General features: G+C 45.5%; 2 protein-coding genes across 2 annotated transcripts in view; one reads left to right on the top strand and one right to left on the bottom strand.

Moving 5' to 3' along the window:
- LOC130361023 (uncharacterized) overlaps positions 1-14,218 on the bottom strand; it is a 229,556-nt gene extending 215,338 nt beyond the window's left edge. Inside the window, exon 1 of the mRNA XM_056563582.1 lies at positions 14,186-14,218. Coding sequence (XP_056419557.1) covers positions 14,186-14,203 — 18 coding nt within the window. The 5' untranslated portion in view covers positions 14,204-14,218. The remainder of the gene's footprint in view (positions 1-14,185) is intronic.
- A 142-nt stretch (positions 14,219-14,360) lies between these two features.
- SLC17A5 (solute carrier family 17 member 5) overlaps positions 14,361-14,576 on the top strand; it is a 57,584-nt gene continuing 57,368 nt past the window's right edge. The window contains exon 1 of the mRNA XM_056565883.1: positions 14,361-14,506. Coding sequence (XP_056421858.1) covers positions 14,494-14,506 — 13 coding nt within the window. The 5' untranslated portion in view covers positions 14,361-14,493. The remainder of the gene's footprint in view (positions 14,507-14,576) is intronic.

Raw genomic sequence — 14,576 nt, 5'->3', positions numbered from 1 at the left:
CCCTCCTCCCTTCGGGAGGTGCAGGAGCAATTGGAGGGCGCCCGGCAGAAAAATGATGATTTAGAGAACCGGCTGCGCCGGAATAACATCAGGGTGATTGGCCTACCTGAGCGGGCGGAGGGCCAGAACCCTGGGGCCTTTATTGAAACCTGGATTAAGGAACTCTTCCCGGACGCTCAGTTTTCAGCGGCCTATGCTGTGGAGAGGGCACATAGAGTTCCTGCTAGGCCGCCGGTTCCTGGGGCACCCCCGCGCCCGCTATTGGCGCGCTTTCTCAACTGTAACGACAGAGACATGATTCTCCGTTCTGCTAGACGACTCCCTGAGATCAAGGTGCACAATGCTAAGGTATCCATTTTCCCTGATTTCTCATCTGACCTGCAGCGCAAGAGGGCCTCCTTCACATCGGTGAAGGCTCGGCTGAGGGAGCGTGGTGTGCCCTATTCTATGGCTTACCCTGCACGCCTCCGGGTGGTAGACGGAGATCGAGCCATCTTTTTCTCCTCCCCGGGTGAGGCGGACGACTGGCTGCGCGGGAGGCGCTGATCTGGGCCCTCCCGTTATGGACTTGTGACCTGCTATCTTGCACTCGGACTGGGATGGCTCTGAGGGCCCTTTTCTTTTATTTCTTCTCCCTCCTCATGAATGGCTGCAGCTCAGGACCTCTAGGCCACGGAACAGGTACTGTGCCCCTTTCCCATACCTGGATGCCCCCTTCCCAACTGGTCCCCTGGACTTCCACCTTTTCCCCCAGGCCCTGATGATATATTCCAACCCCCCCCCCCCCCCCCCTCCTGATCCATGGGACTGGTCTTTGTGGCAGACCTATGTTACTATCTGACCGCCTGATTGTACCGTGGACTATGCTCTGGGCAACATGTCGGACGCTCTGCTGCGCCTTTGCTAGGTTCCAGCTCCCTGACACTCTGGCATGTCCGCTCAGGGGCATGCAGTGAATTTTGTCCGGGACTACCTTTATAACCCATTCCGTGGATAATATCAGGATGTCGGTGCCGAAATGTTTTTGTTTTTATTTTTCTGTGTCTTCTCTCCCTGGACTCTCCACCCTACGCAATATACAAGCCCCCTCTGATAGCTGCTGGTCGGGATGTACCCTGGCATATTTGCTCTCACCTACACCGTCCCCCCCTTCTTCCTTCCCCCCCCCCTCCTCCCTCCCCCCCCCCCCCTCTTCCCTTCCCCCTTTTTCCCCCCCCTCCTCCCTCCCTTTTTCCCACACCTTCCTTCCTTTTATTGGGCTCTCCTACCCCTTTCCCAATCCATGTCCGCCTTTCCCTTCCTTTTCTCTTCCTTTCCTTCCTTCCCCCCCTCTCCCCCCGCATATGTGCAATTTGACTTGTATATATTCTTGTGCCCTTCCCCGAGCGGGATTTCATGCTACTTTATCTTTTATTCGTCTGCTTTCTCCCAATGGCCTTTGGCTCCTCTTCTCCTTTCCCCCCCCCCCCCCCCTTCTTTTTTTTTTTTTAGGCCTTCCCAGCTGCCCTTGCCCTTCCTCCCTTAGCCATTCTTCATTCTAAATCTCTCCCTCGTCTCTCTTATCTTCATCTCTGATACTTGGACTTTTTCCTTTCTCTAAGGGCTCCCTCCTGGTCTGCCCTCGCCTTACATTCTCTTCTGTCCCTACCTCTGGGTTACTATCTATGCATATATTGTATAGGTCAATTTCTCTATTTTTGCATATGTAAGCAGGTTCTCCCCACTAGATGGAGCTGTTGCTCTTCTGATGCCTGATTGGCTTCAAGTATACATTGTTCTATGTTCTCTTTGGTTAACTGGTTATATAATTGTTAGGGGGATGTTGCATTGTATATATACTCTACCTCAGATGCTATCTGGTGAATGTGTTCGGCCATTGATTGCTTATCTGTCATGTGTCAGCAGACCCGTGCGTCCTTGTCTTATCTTGTCTGGTGTGTGGCTGTTGTATGTGTATGCCCGTGCAATGCTCTACTATGGCGAGTCTTAGAGTGATGTCATGGAACGTTAGGGGTGTGCGTACACCGCGCAAGCGTGCCCTGATATTTGCACATATTAGAAGACACCGCCCTCATATAGTTACTCTTCAGGAGACCCATTTAACGCCTGATAGAGCCCACCTTTTGTCTAGGCCTTGGGTCCAATGGTCTCATCATTCCTTCCATTCGTCCTACTCTAGAGGGGTTTCAATATTGGTTAGTAGATTGGTGAGATGGGATCCAGTTGCGGTCCGTAGGGATCCTCAGGGTTGTTACATCTTTGTGCATGCTTACTTGAACAATGTCCCGTATGTGTTTCTTTTCATCTATAATCCTCCCCCTGCCTCTATGGAAATATTGCATAAGGCTGTCACTTTTGCTGCTGCATTTCCCTCAGCACGGGTCCTCTGTATGGGCGATTTTAATATGGTGTTAGACCCCACACTGGACCGTCATAGCGCTAGAGGTACTGTCCTGGCTACTGGCGGGGATTCCCTTTCCTCATTTCTGGGGGAGGTGGGGTGGGTGGACATATTCCGTGAAAGGTTCCCACACACTAGGCAGTACTCATGTCACACATTGGGGCGTCATGCGCTGTCCAGAATCGACCTGGCGTGTGGTAACTCGCTACTTATGTCTCAGGTCACCGCGATCTCCTACGAGCCGCGTGCTATATCTGACCATTCTCCCCTATTGCTTGATGTCTCCATGGTCGGTTCTGGCACACCGCGTAGATGGAAGATCCACCCCTTTTGGTTGGATCAGATTGGCCCTAATGATAGAATCCCTGATCAACTTCAAGTATTTCTTGAGGCTAATACCCCCGAGGGGTCCCCGGCACTGGTGTGGGAAACGTTGAAAGCCTATCTGAGGGGGTGCTTACGCTCTACTATTTCATTCATCAAGAGATCTACAGTTAGGAGGGAGGAGGAATTGGCTCGGAGTTGTGCACAATTGGAGGCTCGTTATGTGGCGGACCCGTCGGAGGCTAATGAGATCTTGTGGCTACGGGAGGGGCGACAATATATGTTGCACCTCCACGAAAAGGCCAATAGGAAATTATTCTTCACCAAACAGTTTTATTTTGAGCACGGGAACCAATCTAGTAAGTTACTGGCTCATATAGTCAGACAAAACTCCTCTGTTGCTCCTATTCTTAAACTTCGGGCCTCGGATGGGTCCGTCATGTTGGGTAATGATGAGCTGTTACAATGTTTCTCTACGTTTTATTCTACTTTATATACTTCGCAGGTGCAGTATAGTGTTGCTGAGTTGGCTGCCTACCTGGACGGCATTGATTTTCCTAAATTATCGGCTGAAGATAGGGACTTTTTAGATGCTCCTCTCACTTTATTGGAGCTGCAAGAAGCTTTGGCAGACATGGCCAGGGGTAAGTCTCCGGGCCCTGACGGCCTCCCTTTGGAGGTTTACTTGAAGTACAGTGACGTACTCCTGCCTCCTCTGCTAGCTATGTATGACAGAGCCTTTACTGATGGGGTCCTGCCTGATTCCTTATATGAGGCGACGATTGTTGTCCTCCTAAAGCCTGATAAAGACCCTATGGAGTGCGGTTCCTACAGGCCTATCTCCTTATTGAACCTTGATTATAAACTACTAACTAAAGCCCTGGCCAATAGACTGAATCGGGTTGTATTGTCGCTTGTGCATCATGACCAATCCGGCTTTATGCCAGGCAAATCCACTTCGGATAATATCCGTCGTGTCCAAACTGCCGTCCAGGTGGGTGGTGTTATGGGAGGGGACTGGGCCGTGGCGTCACTTGATGCAGCTAAGGCCTTTGACTCGATTGAGTGGGGATACCTCTTAGAAGTGCTTTGTAGGTTTGGCTTTGGTCACAATTTTAGGTCCTGGGTCTCCCTCCTCTACAGGTGTCCGCGGGCCCAGGTCCTGGTGAATGGTGTGTGTTCTTCCCTATTTCACCTAGGCCGTGGTACGCGTCAGGGGTGCCCCCTGTCCCCGCTTCTGTTTGCGGTGGCGGTGGAGCCCCTTGCTTTGCGTATACGTCAGGATCCTGGTTTCCGGGGCATGTCTGTGGGAGGTAGGGAGGACCGCATAGGCCTTTATGCCGATGACATGGTTCTCTTTGTGTCCGACCCCACTACAATGATCCCCTATGCGATCGACCTGATGGATCGTTTCGGATTTTTTTCGGGACTGTTCATTAATTGGTCCAAATCGGCGGTCATGCCTCTACTGCCTAGAGCGTGGCCCCCGACGTTGGGTGGTCTCCCGGTTGTCACTACATTTAAATATTTGGGGGTGTATATCAATAGGGATCCCATGCTGGATCTTGAGGTCAATGTTCTCTCCCTCCTGCCCTACATTAAATCTAAGTTTAGGATATGGGCCCAGCTGCCACTGTCCGTCTCTGGACGTATTAATCTTATCAAACTTATTATTCTCCCCAAATGCTTGTATACCCTAGAACATGCTTCTGTTCCTGTCCCTAAATCCTTTTTTGATTCTGTACATTCCCTTCTGTCTCCGTTTATTTGGGGACCTAGCAGACCTAAGATTAGTCTCACCACTCTCCAACATCCCAAGCTGGAGGCGGGTATGTCCCTTCCTGATTTTTATTTGTATTACCTGGCAGGGCAGTTGAGATATATTAGACATTGGGTTCTGGGAGACTCCATGCCCGACTCTGAACAATGCCTGGATAGGTTCGTCCCCTCAGTGTCTCCCCGGATGCTTTTAGAAAGCCCTACTCTAGGGGGTCGTGCTTACCTACCTTTACATAAGCTGGCTGTAAAAGTATGGCGGGCCGCTAAATCAGTATATGGATATGCTGATATCCCGTCTGATACCCCTCTATGGCACAACCCCTTTCTCATCCATGTGGGTGAGACTCTAGACTCTGTTTTTTGGATGAATGCTGGTGTGCTCACTCTGGGCGATGTGTATAGGGATGTTTTGTGTTCCTTCGAGCAATTGCAATCAGAATATGATTTACCCCGACACTGCTTCTTTAAATACCTACAGCTCCGTCATGCATTGTCAACACAGTTCCCTGCTGGACGTGCACCCATATCGGCATTCCCTCTTATTGGTGTTTTAAAATCGCAGGGTCCTAGGGGACTGGTGTCCATCCTATATACGCACCTCATTCAGGCCAAGAACTCCCGTTCCCGGTTGCCGGCTATCCGACACTGGGAATCTCATATTCCCAATTTGACTAAAGATGATTGGGAGGAGATGCTTTCCTCACATATGGTGGTGTCTCCTTCTGCTAATAATAAACTGATTCAATTAAATATTATACATTATAGTTACATCACCCCCGTTCGTTTGCATAGAATGGGCCGTTCTGACTCGGACGCCTGCCATCGATGTGGTGCGGCTAAAGCTGATTTCTGGCATCTTATCTGGGCTTGCCCTGATATAAGATCCTTCTGGCAGGATGTCCTTGGTCTTCTTGCCACAATTATCCAACCTTCCCCGGGGTGTGACCCTCTGATTTGTTTATTTGGAGTTCTGGATGAGGAAGTGTGGCCACATTATGTGCGCACTTTACTGCGAGAATCCTTATTTTTTGCTAGGAAGGCGATTGCCCTCAAATGGATGGACCCCGGCCCGCCTTCCCTGTCTCAGTGGAAAGCTTTGGTTAATGCTATGATACCCTTCTCCCATCTTGTTTATAAGAATAGAAAATGCCCTGGTAAATTTCTTTCTGTGTGGGGTCCCTGGTGCTCCTCACCATTGACCCAATGTTCATACTCCGCATCCCCTGAGGGGACTTAAGGTCATGACTGTCCTTCCCTTTCTAGATTTGGTTGTATGTACCACTTTGATTTATGTATGTTAAGATGTTGTGTTGGATGTGTGTGCTCCCTCCCCTCTGTGGACGCATGGGTCTGCTTTAACATTAACATTAGAAACGCTATGCTTGGCACTCGTGACTAGATGTGGCAATATCTGCTGAATTCTACACTACGGCCTCTATTCAATATTATTTTGCCGATTTTATATTACATACCATCCCCCTTTTCTTCTTTTTTCCTTTTTTTTTCGTTCACCTTGTTCACCCTCTTTTTGTGTTAAGGTTACTCAACTGGTTGTTCTTGGTTTCCCTCAGATTGTGCCCTCACTGCACTGATTAATGCCGGATCTTCATATGATATTATGTCGTTTACATCCTGCTTACTTGTATATGTTCTCAGTGCCTTTCTTTTAATTGTGTACTCCGCTTTATACCATTTTGATCTGTGAGGCGATTTGTCTGATGTTTGTTTAATCTTCAATAAAACGTATTTAAAAAAAAAAAAAAAGGTTCAGTATCTTCAGAGACCACTTTATGGTGTGCCTTTAACGGGTTGCCGATGAAGGACGAGCAGGCTCGTCCTGAGCTGGCAACCATTGTATGATGTGGGCTCGTGACTGGAGCCGGCGTCATACCGCGCGGTCCCCAGCTGATTCCTATAGCTGGGGGGTGGCGTCAATAGCCAACATGCGGTGATTGCCGCGGCTGGCTATTAACCCTTTAGATCGCTGCTGTCTAAAGGGACATTTAAACGCTCCCTGTTGGTCCAGTGGGGTGGATCGCCGGCCCTCGCAGCGCGATCGTGGTGGGGCGGGATGGGGGCGGTTGGGCTCGATCCACTGTGGAGGTAGCCGGAAGGCTTACCTCTCCTGCTGCGGCGGCTCCTGCACTCTAAATGATAAAGCCTGGCAGGGCCAGGCTTTATCAATCGAGCGCAGAGCATACATATCAATGTGGCTGTATGAAACCACATTGAACTGTATGAGGAATCTAATGATTCCTCCTATAGGTCCCCTAAGGGGACTAGAAGTGTAAAAAAAAAAAAAGTTAAAACAAATTTAAAATCACACATTAACCCCTTCCTTATTAAAAGCTTAAATCACCGCCCTTTTCCCAAATTCCATATAAAAAAATATGTAACCATAATAAAAATAAACGTATGTGGTATCGCCACGTGCGTAAATGTCCGAACTATAAAAATATATAGTTAATTAAACTGCACGGTCAATGGCGTACGCGCAAAAAAAATTCCAGAGTCCAAAATAGTGTATTTTTGGTCATTTTTTAGATAATGAAAAAATGAATAAAAAGCGATCCAAAAGTCCGATCAATACATGGTACCACTGAAATCTTCAGATCATGGCGCAAAAAATGAGCCCTCATACTGCCCTTTACACCTAAAAATAAAAAAGTTATAGGGTCAGAACATGACAATTTTAAACGTATAATTTTCGTGCATGTAGCTATGATTTTTTCCAGAAGTAAGACTAAATCAAACCTATATAAGTAGGGTATCATTTTAATCGTATTGACCTATAGAATAAAGAGAAAGTGTAATTTTTACAAAAAAAATGTACTGCATAGAAACGGAAGACCCCCAAACTTACAAAATTGTGTTTTTTCTTCAATTTTGTCGCACAATGATTTTTTTTTTCGTTTCGCCGTAAATTTTTGGGTATAATGACTGATGTCATTACAAAGTAGAATTGGAGGCGCAAAAAATAAGCCATCATATGGATTTTTAGGTGCAAAATTGAAAGGGTTATGATTTTTAAAAGTAAGGAGGAAAAAGACGAAAGTGCAAAAATAGAAAAACCCTGCGTCCTTAAGGGGTTAAAGCCTTTCTGCGAGGTCAGCTTACAGCTCAGACTTCACACCATAGGAAACAAACCCAGCATAGAAAATTTGTACTCCAAAAATTTTTTGCTGTCCTGGTCTCTGCTGATTGCTGTTGTACTCTGGTATATCTTTATACTGATCTGTATCCCTGCAATGTTATATTTGTTTACATGCACACTGCACTTTATTTGGCATGCAATATTTTTTGCTCTCACTGTGAGATTTATATACATGTTTTCTACATGCTGCTAAACACTTTGTTTGTGCAAATTTGTGTGCAAGATTATTGTATCATTTCTATCTCATTGTGGTGGACCCAGTAATATATACACTATATGCAACCCAGCTTTCATTGCAGAGCCGGTGACACCACCTTTTAGCCTCATTCCTCTTTGAAAAATAGCACTTTTAATCAATATATATATTTTTTATGTACTTACATTCTACGGAATTAATAAAATGATATATGTTTTATAAGTGACTCTGTTTTTCTCTTTCTTGTTATTTCCCAAAAAAATTGGCAGATCTGCATAGGCAGAATAAAATAAATTATACTATAGAAACAGCGTCCTCCATATCCACTATCACCACAGAACTGCACAATCTAGATTTGCATAAATTTGACTTAGCAATTAAAAATCGGAAACTAAACTTTTACTGGATGGCTAATAAACCGGGCTCTTTTCCAGCACGTCAACTGAAAATAAGGAACTCCCAAAGTAAAATACAGTATTTAGTTCTACTGACAGGGGAGAGAGCACAGGACTCTCAGAGCATAGCGAATGGTTTTGCAAGTTATTATCAGGAGTTATATCATTTAAAAAATAAAAAAGAGGTACCTCAGCCGACAACAAACTCAATAAATGCCTTTTTAAATAAAGTGTCTCTACCAGCTCTGTCGGAGGAGGAGGGGAACGCTATGACTTCCCCCTTCACAGCTGTAGAAGTTAAAAAATGCGTCCAGGCATTGAAAGCACCAGGTCCAGATGGCATAATCAACTAATTCTATAAAACACATATAAAAACACTACTGCCACACTTAATAGACTTATTCAACGATATGCTCAACACCGGCAATATAAATAAAGAAATGTTAGAAGCAGCCATTATAACTATACCTAAGCTCGTAAAAAACACAACCCACCCAACCCATTTCAGACCAATATCATTATTAAATAGCAACATTAAAATATTTCCCAAATTATTAGCAAACAGATTGAACAAGGTGCTTCAGGATCTGATAGATCCAGACCAAGTAGGCTTCGTCCAGGGGAGGCAATCCCTGGATGGGCCAGACATTTTTTAAACGTGATTGCAAAAGCAGTGGCCAATCGGATGCCTTCTCTGCTCCTATCTCTGGATGCAGAGAAGGCATTCGATCGAGTTCACTGGGGGTACTTGGAGCGGGTCTTGGAAAAATTCAAGATACCAACTAAACTTGTAACAGCAATTATGGCCCTGTACTCTAGCCCTTTTGCCAGGGTGTGCAACAGGGGAATAAAATGTAAACCATTCGATATCTCAAACGGTACCAGGCAAGGATGCCCCTTGTCGCCTCTCCTCTTTGCCCTAACAATAGAACCCTTGGCACAAACAATACGAGAGTGTGAAGAAATAAAGGGTATACAAGTAGGTCCCACCACTCATGAGATAGGACTCTTTGCGGATGACATCATTTTATCAATTTCAGAACCTAGGTATTCATTGGACCCTCTAATGTCTATATTAGATCAATTCTCCAAAATAAGCTATTACAAACTAAACATAGAAAAATCCCATTATCATTAGACATGACTACCAAGGCTGAATTGGTGACTAAGTTCCCCTTTACATGGTCGGAAGAATCTCTTACATACTTGAGAATAAAATTAACCACTTCACCTAGACAGTCAGTAACCACCAATATAGAGCTGCTCTGCTCAAGGCTCCAGCCAGATATAAAAACCTTCTCTAAATTATCTCTTGGATAGGACGGATAGGGGTGGTCAAAATGGTACTACTCCCCAAGATATTATATTTGTTTCGCAACCTCCCCCTTAAAATCCCCTTGTTACTATTAAGAAATTACAAACCATTTTGTTAAAATATATTTGGAAAAATAGCACGGCCAGAGTCTCATCAGGAATACTCTATAGAAACATTAAGCAAGGAGGACTAGCTTGTCCAGACCTCAGAAACTACTACCATGCAGTCCACCTGACTCAGCTACAAAGATGGTGGCACAATGATACCTCAGCAAAATGGACAGGAATAGAAGCATACCTAACTAGTTCAATATCCTTAAACACAGCCTTATGTCAAATTGCGCTTAATAAACAATCAATACCCACCACAAGCCCAACAGCCAAAGCAAGTATGGAGATCTGGCGGTATGCCTTATCCAAAAATATAATAAATTATATTAAGTATGATAGTATTCCAATAACATTGATTCATAATTTACTACCAGATACAGATCTCTCCCTTTGGATAAAAAAAGGGAATTACAAAAATTGGGCATATATGGTCAATTATTATCCTTTGAACACATCTCCCAGAAATATAATATACCTTCACATGATTTTTATAAATATTTACAGATCCGTCATCTCCTGGGGCCATATAGAAGAGAATTACAAGGACCTAAAACACACTTTGAAAAATATTTATTTTTGTCCAAGGGGGGCAGTGGTGCTATTTCTAAAGCATCCAAAGCCAGTCGGGTAAAATGGGAAAATGACCTAGGTATCCAAATCCCCCGAGCGCTGGGCTAAATTATATACCTTACCATCAAGCCTGTCGCACTGTGTTTCACATTTGGAAAGCTCTCGTAAACTAATGTACCGCTGGTACCTCACACCGACGCGCCTGGCAAAAATGTATCATATCGAGAGCAGCAGAGCTGTATGCTGGAGGTGCTTGCAGGAACAGGGCACACTTATACATATTTGGTGGAAGTGTCCACTGATACAGCCATTTTGAAAAGAAAAACATTTTGTTAAATAATATCCTAGCGAAACAAATAGAATGGGGCCCTGGGATGGCCCTTCTAAACATCGGTTTGGAGAAACTCCCATATAAAGACAGGATTATAAGTTTCCATTTATTATCCGTGGCACGCAAAAAATTGGAAGTCATCTAATGTCCCCAAGACAATAGAAATCTTAAAGGGGTACTTCCATGGAAAACTTTTTTTTTTTTTTTTTTTTAAATCAACTGGTGCCAGAAAGTTAAACAGATTTGTATATCACTTCTATTGAAATATCTTAATCCTTCCAGTACTTTTTAGGGGCTGTATACTAAAGAGAAATCCAAAAAGAAATGCAGTTCCTGTGATGTCCTGACCACAGTGATCTCTCCTGACCTCTGCTGTCCATTTTAGGAACTGTCCAGAGAAGCATGTTTGCTATGGGGATTTTCTTCTTTTCTTGACAGTTCCTAAAATGGACAGCAAAGGTCAGCAGAGAGCACTGTGGTCAGGACATCACAGGAAATGCATTTTTTTTTTGGATTTCTCTTTAGTATACAGCCCCTAAAAAGTACTGGAAGGATTAAGACTTTTTAATAGAAGTGATTTACAAATCTGTTTAACTTTCTGGCACCAGTTAATTTAAAAAAAAAAGTTTTCCATGGGAGTACCCCTTTAAACTAAGACACGTATGCACAATGGAAAGATTAAGACTGGATAAAATAGACAGCTTAGCCTCACTGGATACCAAACGCATGATATGGGATGCCTGGATAAAGAAAATAAAAGAGATAAGAGCGGTTTAGAGTGCTTCACTGTACCGCATTATTATTATTGCAGAGGTATAGAGCATAGCTGGGAATCGAGAGAGGAAGGGTACAAGAGTAGGTGTGAATGTAGGTATGTTGGATTGTCTGGATTTGTATGGTAAGAACATTGTGTCATTTCCTTTGTTCTTCCCTTCTCCCCTTCCCCCATTGGTGGGTTGTGCGATGGTGTGTAATATTTGTATTTGTAAATGTACTGTAAGGAAAAAACATAATAAAAAGATTTAAAAAAAAAAAAAACTTGTGGTGAGGAAAAGTTCAACAGTTGTCCATAGCAACCAATCAGATTGCTTCTCCCATTTTTTAGAGGCCTTTTCAAAAATCAAAAAAGCAATCTAATTGGTTCATATGGGCAACTGGTTAACTTTTCCTCAGTACAGGTTTTGATGAATCCCCCCCCCCTTAGTCACTATCTGGCTACACTTGGGCCACTGAAGTGCCTGTCCAAGCATGTATATGTTTGAATGTCATTTTAAAGGGGTACTCCGGCACTAAGACATCTTATCCCCTATCCAAAGGATAGGGGATAAGATGCCTGATCGCGGGGGGCCCACTGCTGGGGAGCCCCATGATCTTTCTCGCAGCACCCTGTTACCATCAGCCCCCGGAGCATGTTCGCTCCGGGTCTGATGACTGGCGATCACGGGGTCGGAGTATTGTGACGTCACGCCTTCGCCCCCCGTGTGATGTCACACTCCGCCCCCTCAATGCAAGAGTATGGGAGGGGGCGTGACAGCTGTGACATCACAATACTCCGGCCCCGTGATCGGCAGTCATCAGACCCGGAGCGAACATGCTCCGGGGGCTGATGGTAACGGGGTGCTGCATGAAAGATCACGTGGGTCCCCAGTGGCAGAACCCCCGGGATCAGGCATTTTATCCCCTATCCTTTAGATAGGGGATAAGATGTCTTAGTGCCGGAGTACCCCTTCAAGGTCATGTTCACACAATGGAATTTCCTTGTCAAATTCCAATGCGGAGAGTACGCTGCAGCACAGTCATGTTGGATTCAACGGGATTCTACAGGTACACGGGGTAGAATTTCCATGCCAGATATTTCCGTGTTTGCAGAAAGAATGGACACTTTCATTCTTTTTGCGGACTTTGCACAGAACGCATTTCTGTGCGGTCCTAGTCTGTAGTTTGCTTAAAGGACAACTCCGGAATAGGAAAATTGCCCGTCATTCTCCCGGCAGTAAAAAAAATGAAGAGCTTCATACCTTCCTTCGCTCCCCCGGTGCTTCCCGTAACCCGTTCCGTTCTCCGCCGCGATCCTCTTCCTGGTTGCCGGTGGTCGGCATGTCATACTGCACTCAGCCAATCAACCAGCGAAGTCCTGACTCGGCCGGCGATAGGCTGAGCGGCAGTGTGACGTTTTCGTGTGCCAGAGCCAAAAACATCACCCTGCCACTCAGCCTACCACCGGTTGAGTCTGGACTTCACTGCGGCCAGTGATTGGCTGAGTACAGTATGACTCGCCGACCACCAGCAACCAGGAAGAGGATCGCGGCGGAGACCGGAGCGTGTTACCGGAGGAGCGAAGGAAGGTATGTGTCTCTTTATTTTTTTTACTGTCGGGAGTATGTATGACAGACAATTGTCCTATTCCGGAGTTCTCCTTTAAAGTAAGCATGGAGATTCTCCATGCGGACATTCCATCGTGTAAACATAGCCTAAGTGTTACCTGAGATATCCGAGCCATAGAGGCACAAAATATAGGGGGAGATTTATCAAAACCTGTCCAGAGACAAAGTTGCTGAGTTGCCCATAGCAACCAATCAGATTGCTTCTTTCATTTTAGAAAAAGCCTCTGAAAAATGAAAGAAGCGATCTTATTGGTTGCTATGGGCATCCTCCATTAGTGTGCGCTAAGTCTGTCAATCGTAAGGTTACAGGTACGATAACATCTTCCTCCATATATCACCATAATGGCCTAGAGGAATGTGAGTCTGTGAGGAATAACACAGGGCAGCCCGGGTGAGGATGTGGCGGGATCACGAGGGACACACAGCTCCGTCACCGCGGAAGAGGAAGGAGGGAACAGCAGACACTAGGAGGAGTCTCCGGTGCTAACAGCTGCTGACTCAGACATGGCGCTTCCGTGCACGGGACCTGGCTGAGGGCTGAGCTGTGGATGTGCACACAGCCGCCGGCCGCTCTGCACCATGAGGACGTGGGGAAGCGACAGCGAGGAGGAGGAGGAGGAGGAGGAGGAGGACAGGAGCCCCCTGCTGGGGGAGCACGATGTGCCGCAGGGCAGCATCCAGCATAGAGGACCCCCTGCCACAGGTGAGGACCACCGGCCCGGTCAGCTGACTGCCACACGTGACCTATGAGGACAGTGATTGGGTGATAACGGGCGCTTGTATGCCTGTCACATTAGGGCTGTGCTTTCTCCTTCTAATTACTGTGTATTGTGTGTGTATAAGTAAGTATGTGTGTGTGTATAATGTATGTATGTATAAGTGTGTGTATAAGTATGTGTGTGTATAATGTATGTATAAGTGTGTGTGTATAATGTGTGTGTGTATAATGTATGTATAAGTGTGTGTGTGTGTGTGTGTATAATGTATGTATAAGTGTGTGTGTGTGTGTGTATAATGTATGTATAAGTGTGTGTGTGTGTGTGTAATGTATGTATAAGTGTGTGTGTGTGTATATAATGTGTGTGTGTGTGTATAATGTATGTGTTCACGTGTCCTTCCTGAGGTCCATTCTCCACCTCTGCTGATGGACATTGCATTGTTTGTACTATAATAGTAGCTGCTCTGAAGGGAGCTTATATTAAGGCCCTTTCCTATAGGTTGTGCACCTGTTTAGAGAGCCACATCTCTCTCCATCAGAAGTCTGTTGTATACCTGTCTGGGACATTTCTGACATCCTTCGGGAGTTATATATAGCAGTATAGTCTGCCGGGCTACTCCATGTGCACAGCAGCCGTTAAATTCAATGGGAGTTACATATGTTGTCTAACTCTCCTGCTTCAACTGCCTGTGGCTTCCCAACCGCCTCTGGTGCCCACAAACAGGTCACAGGGCACCTGGGGAGCCCTTATTTACAGATAGGTGCAGGTCCCTGAGTCCAGCATCTAGGGGACATTTAAGGACATCCTGTGGATAAATGTCCCAGAAGGGTATACCCTTTTACAGTATATGACAAAAGTTTGATCGGTTGGGGTATTCAGCACAAGCTGGGAGAAGCAC

Source organism: Hyla sarda, chromosome 3 (genome assembly GCF_029499605.1).
Source record: "Hyla sarda isolate aHylSar1 chromosome 3, aHylSar1.hap1, whole genome shotgun sequence".
NCBI lineage: Eukaryota > Metazoa > Chordata > Amphibia > Anura > Hylidae > Hyla > Hyla sarda.
Note: the sequence above shows the minus strand (reverse complement) of the source record. Positions and strands in the feature narration are given on the sequence as shown.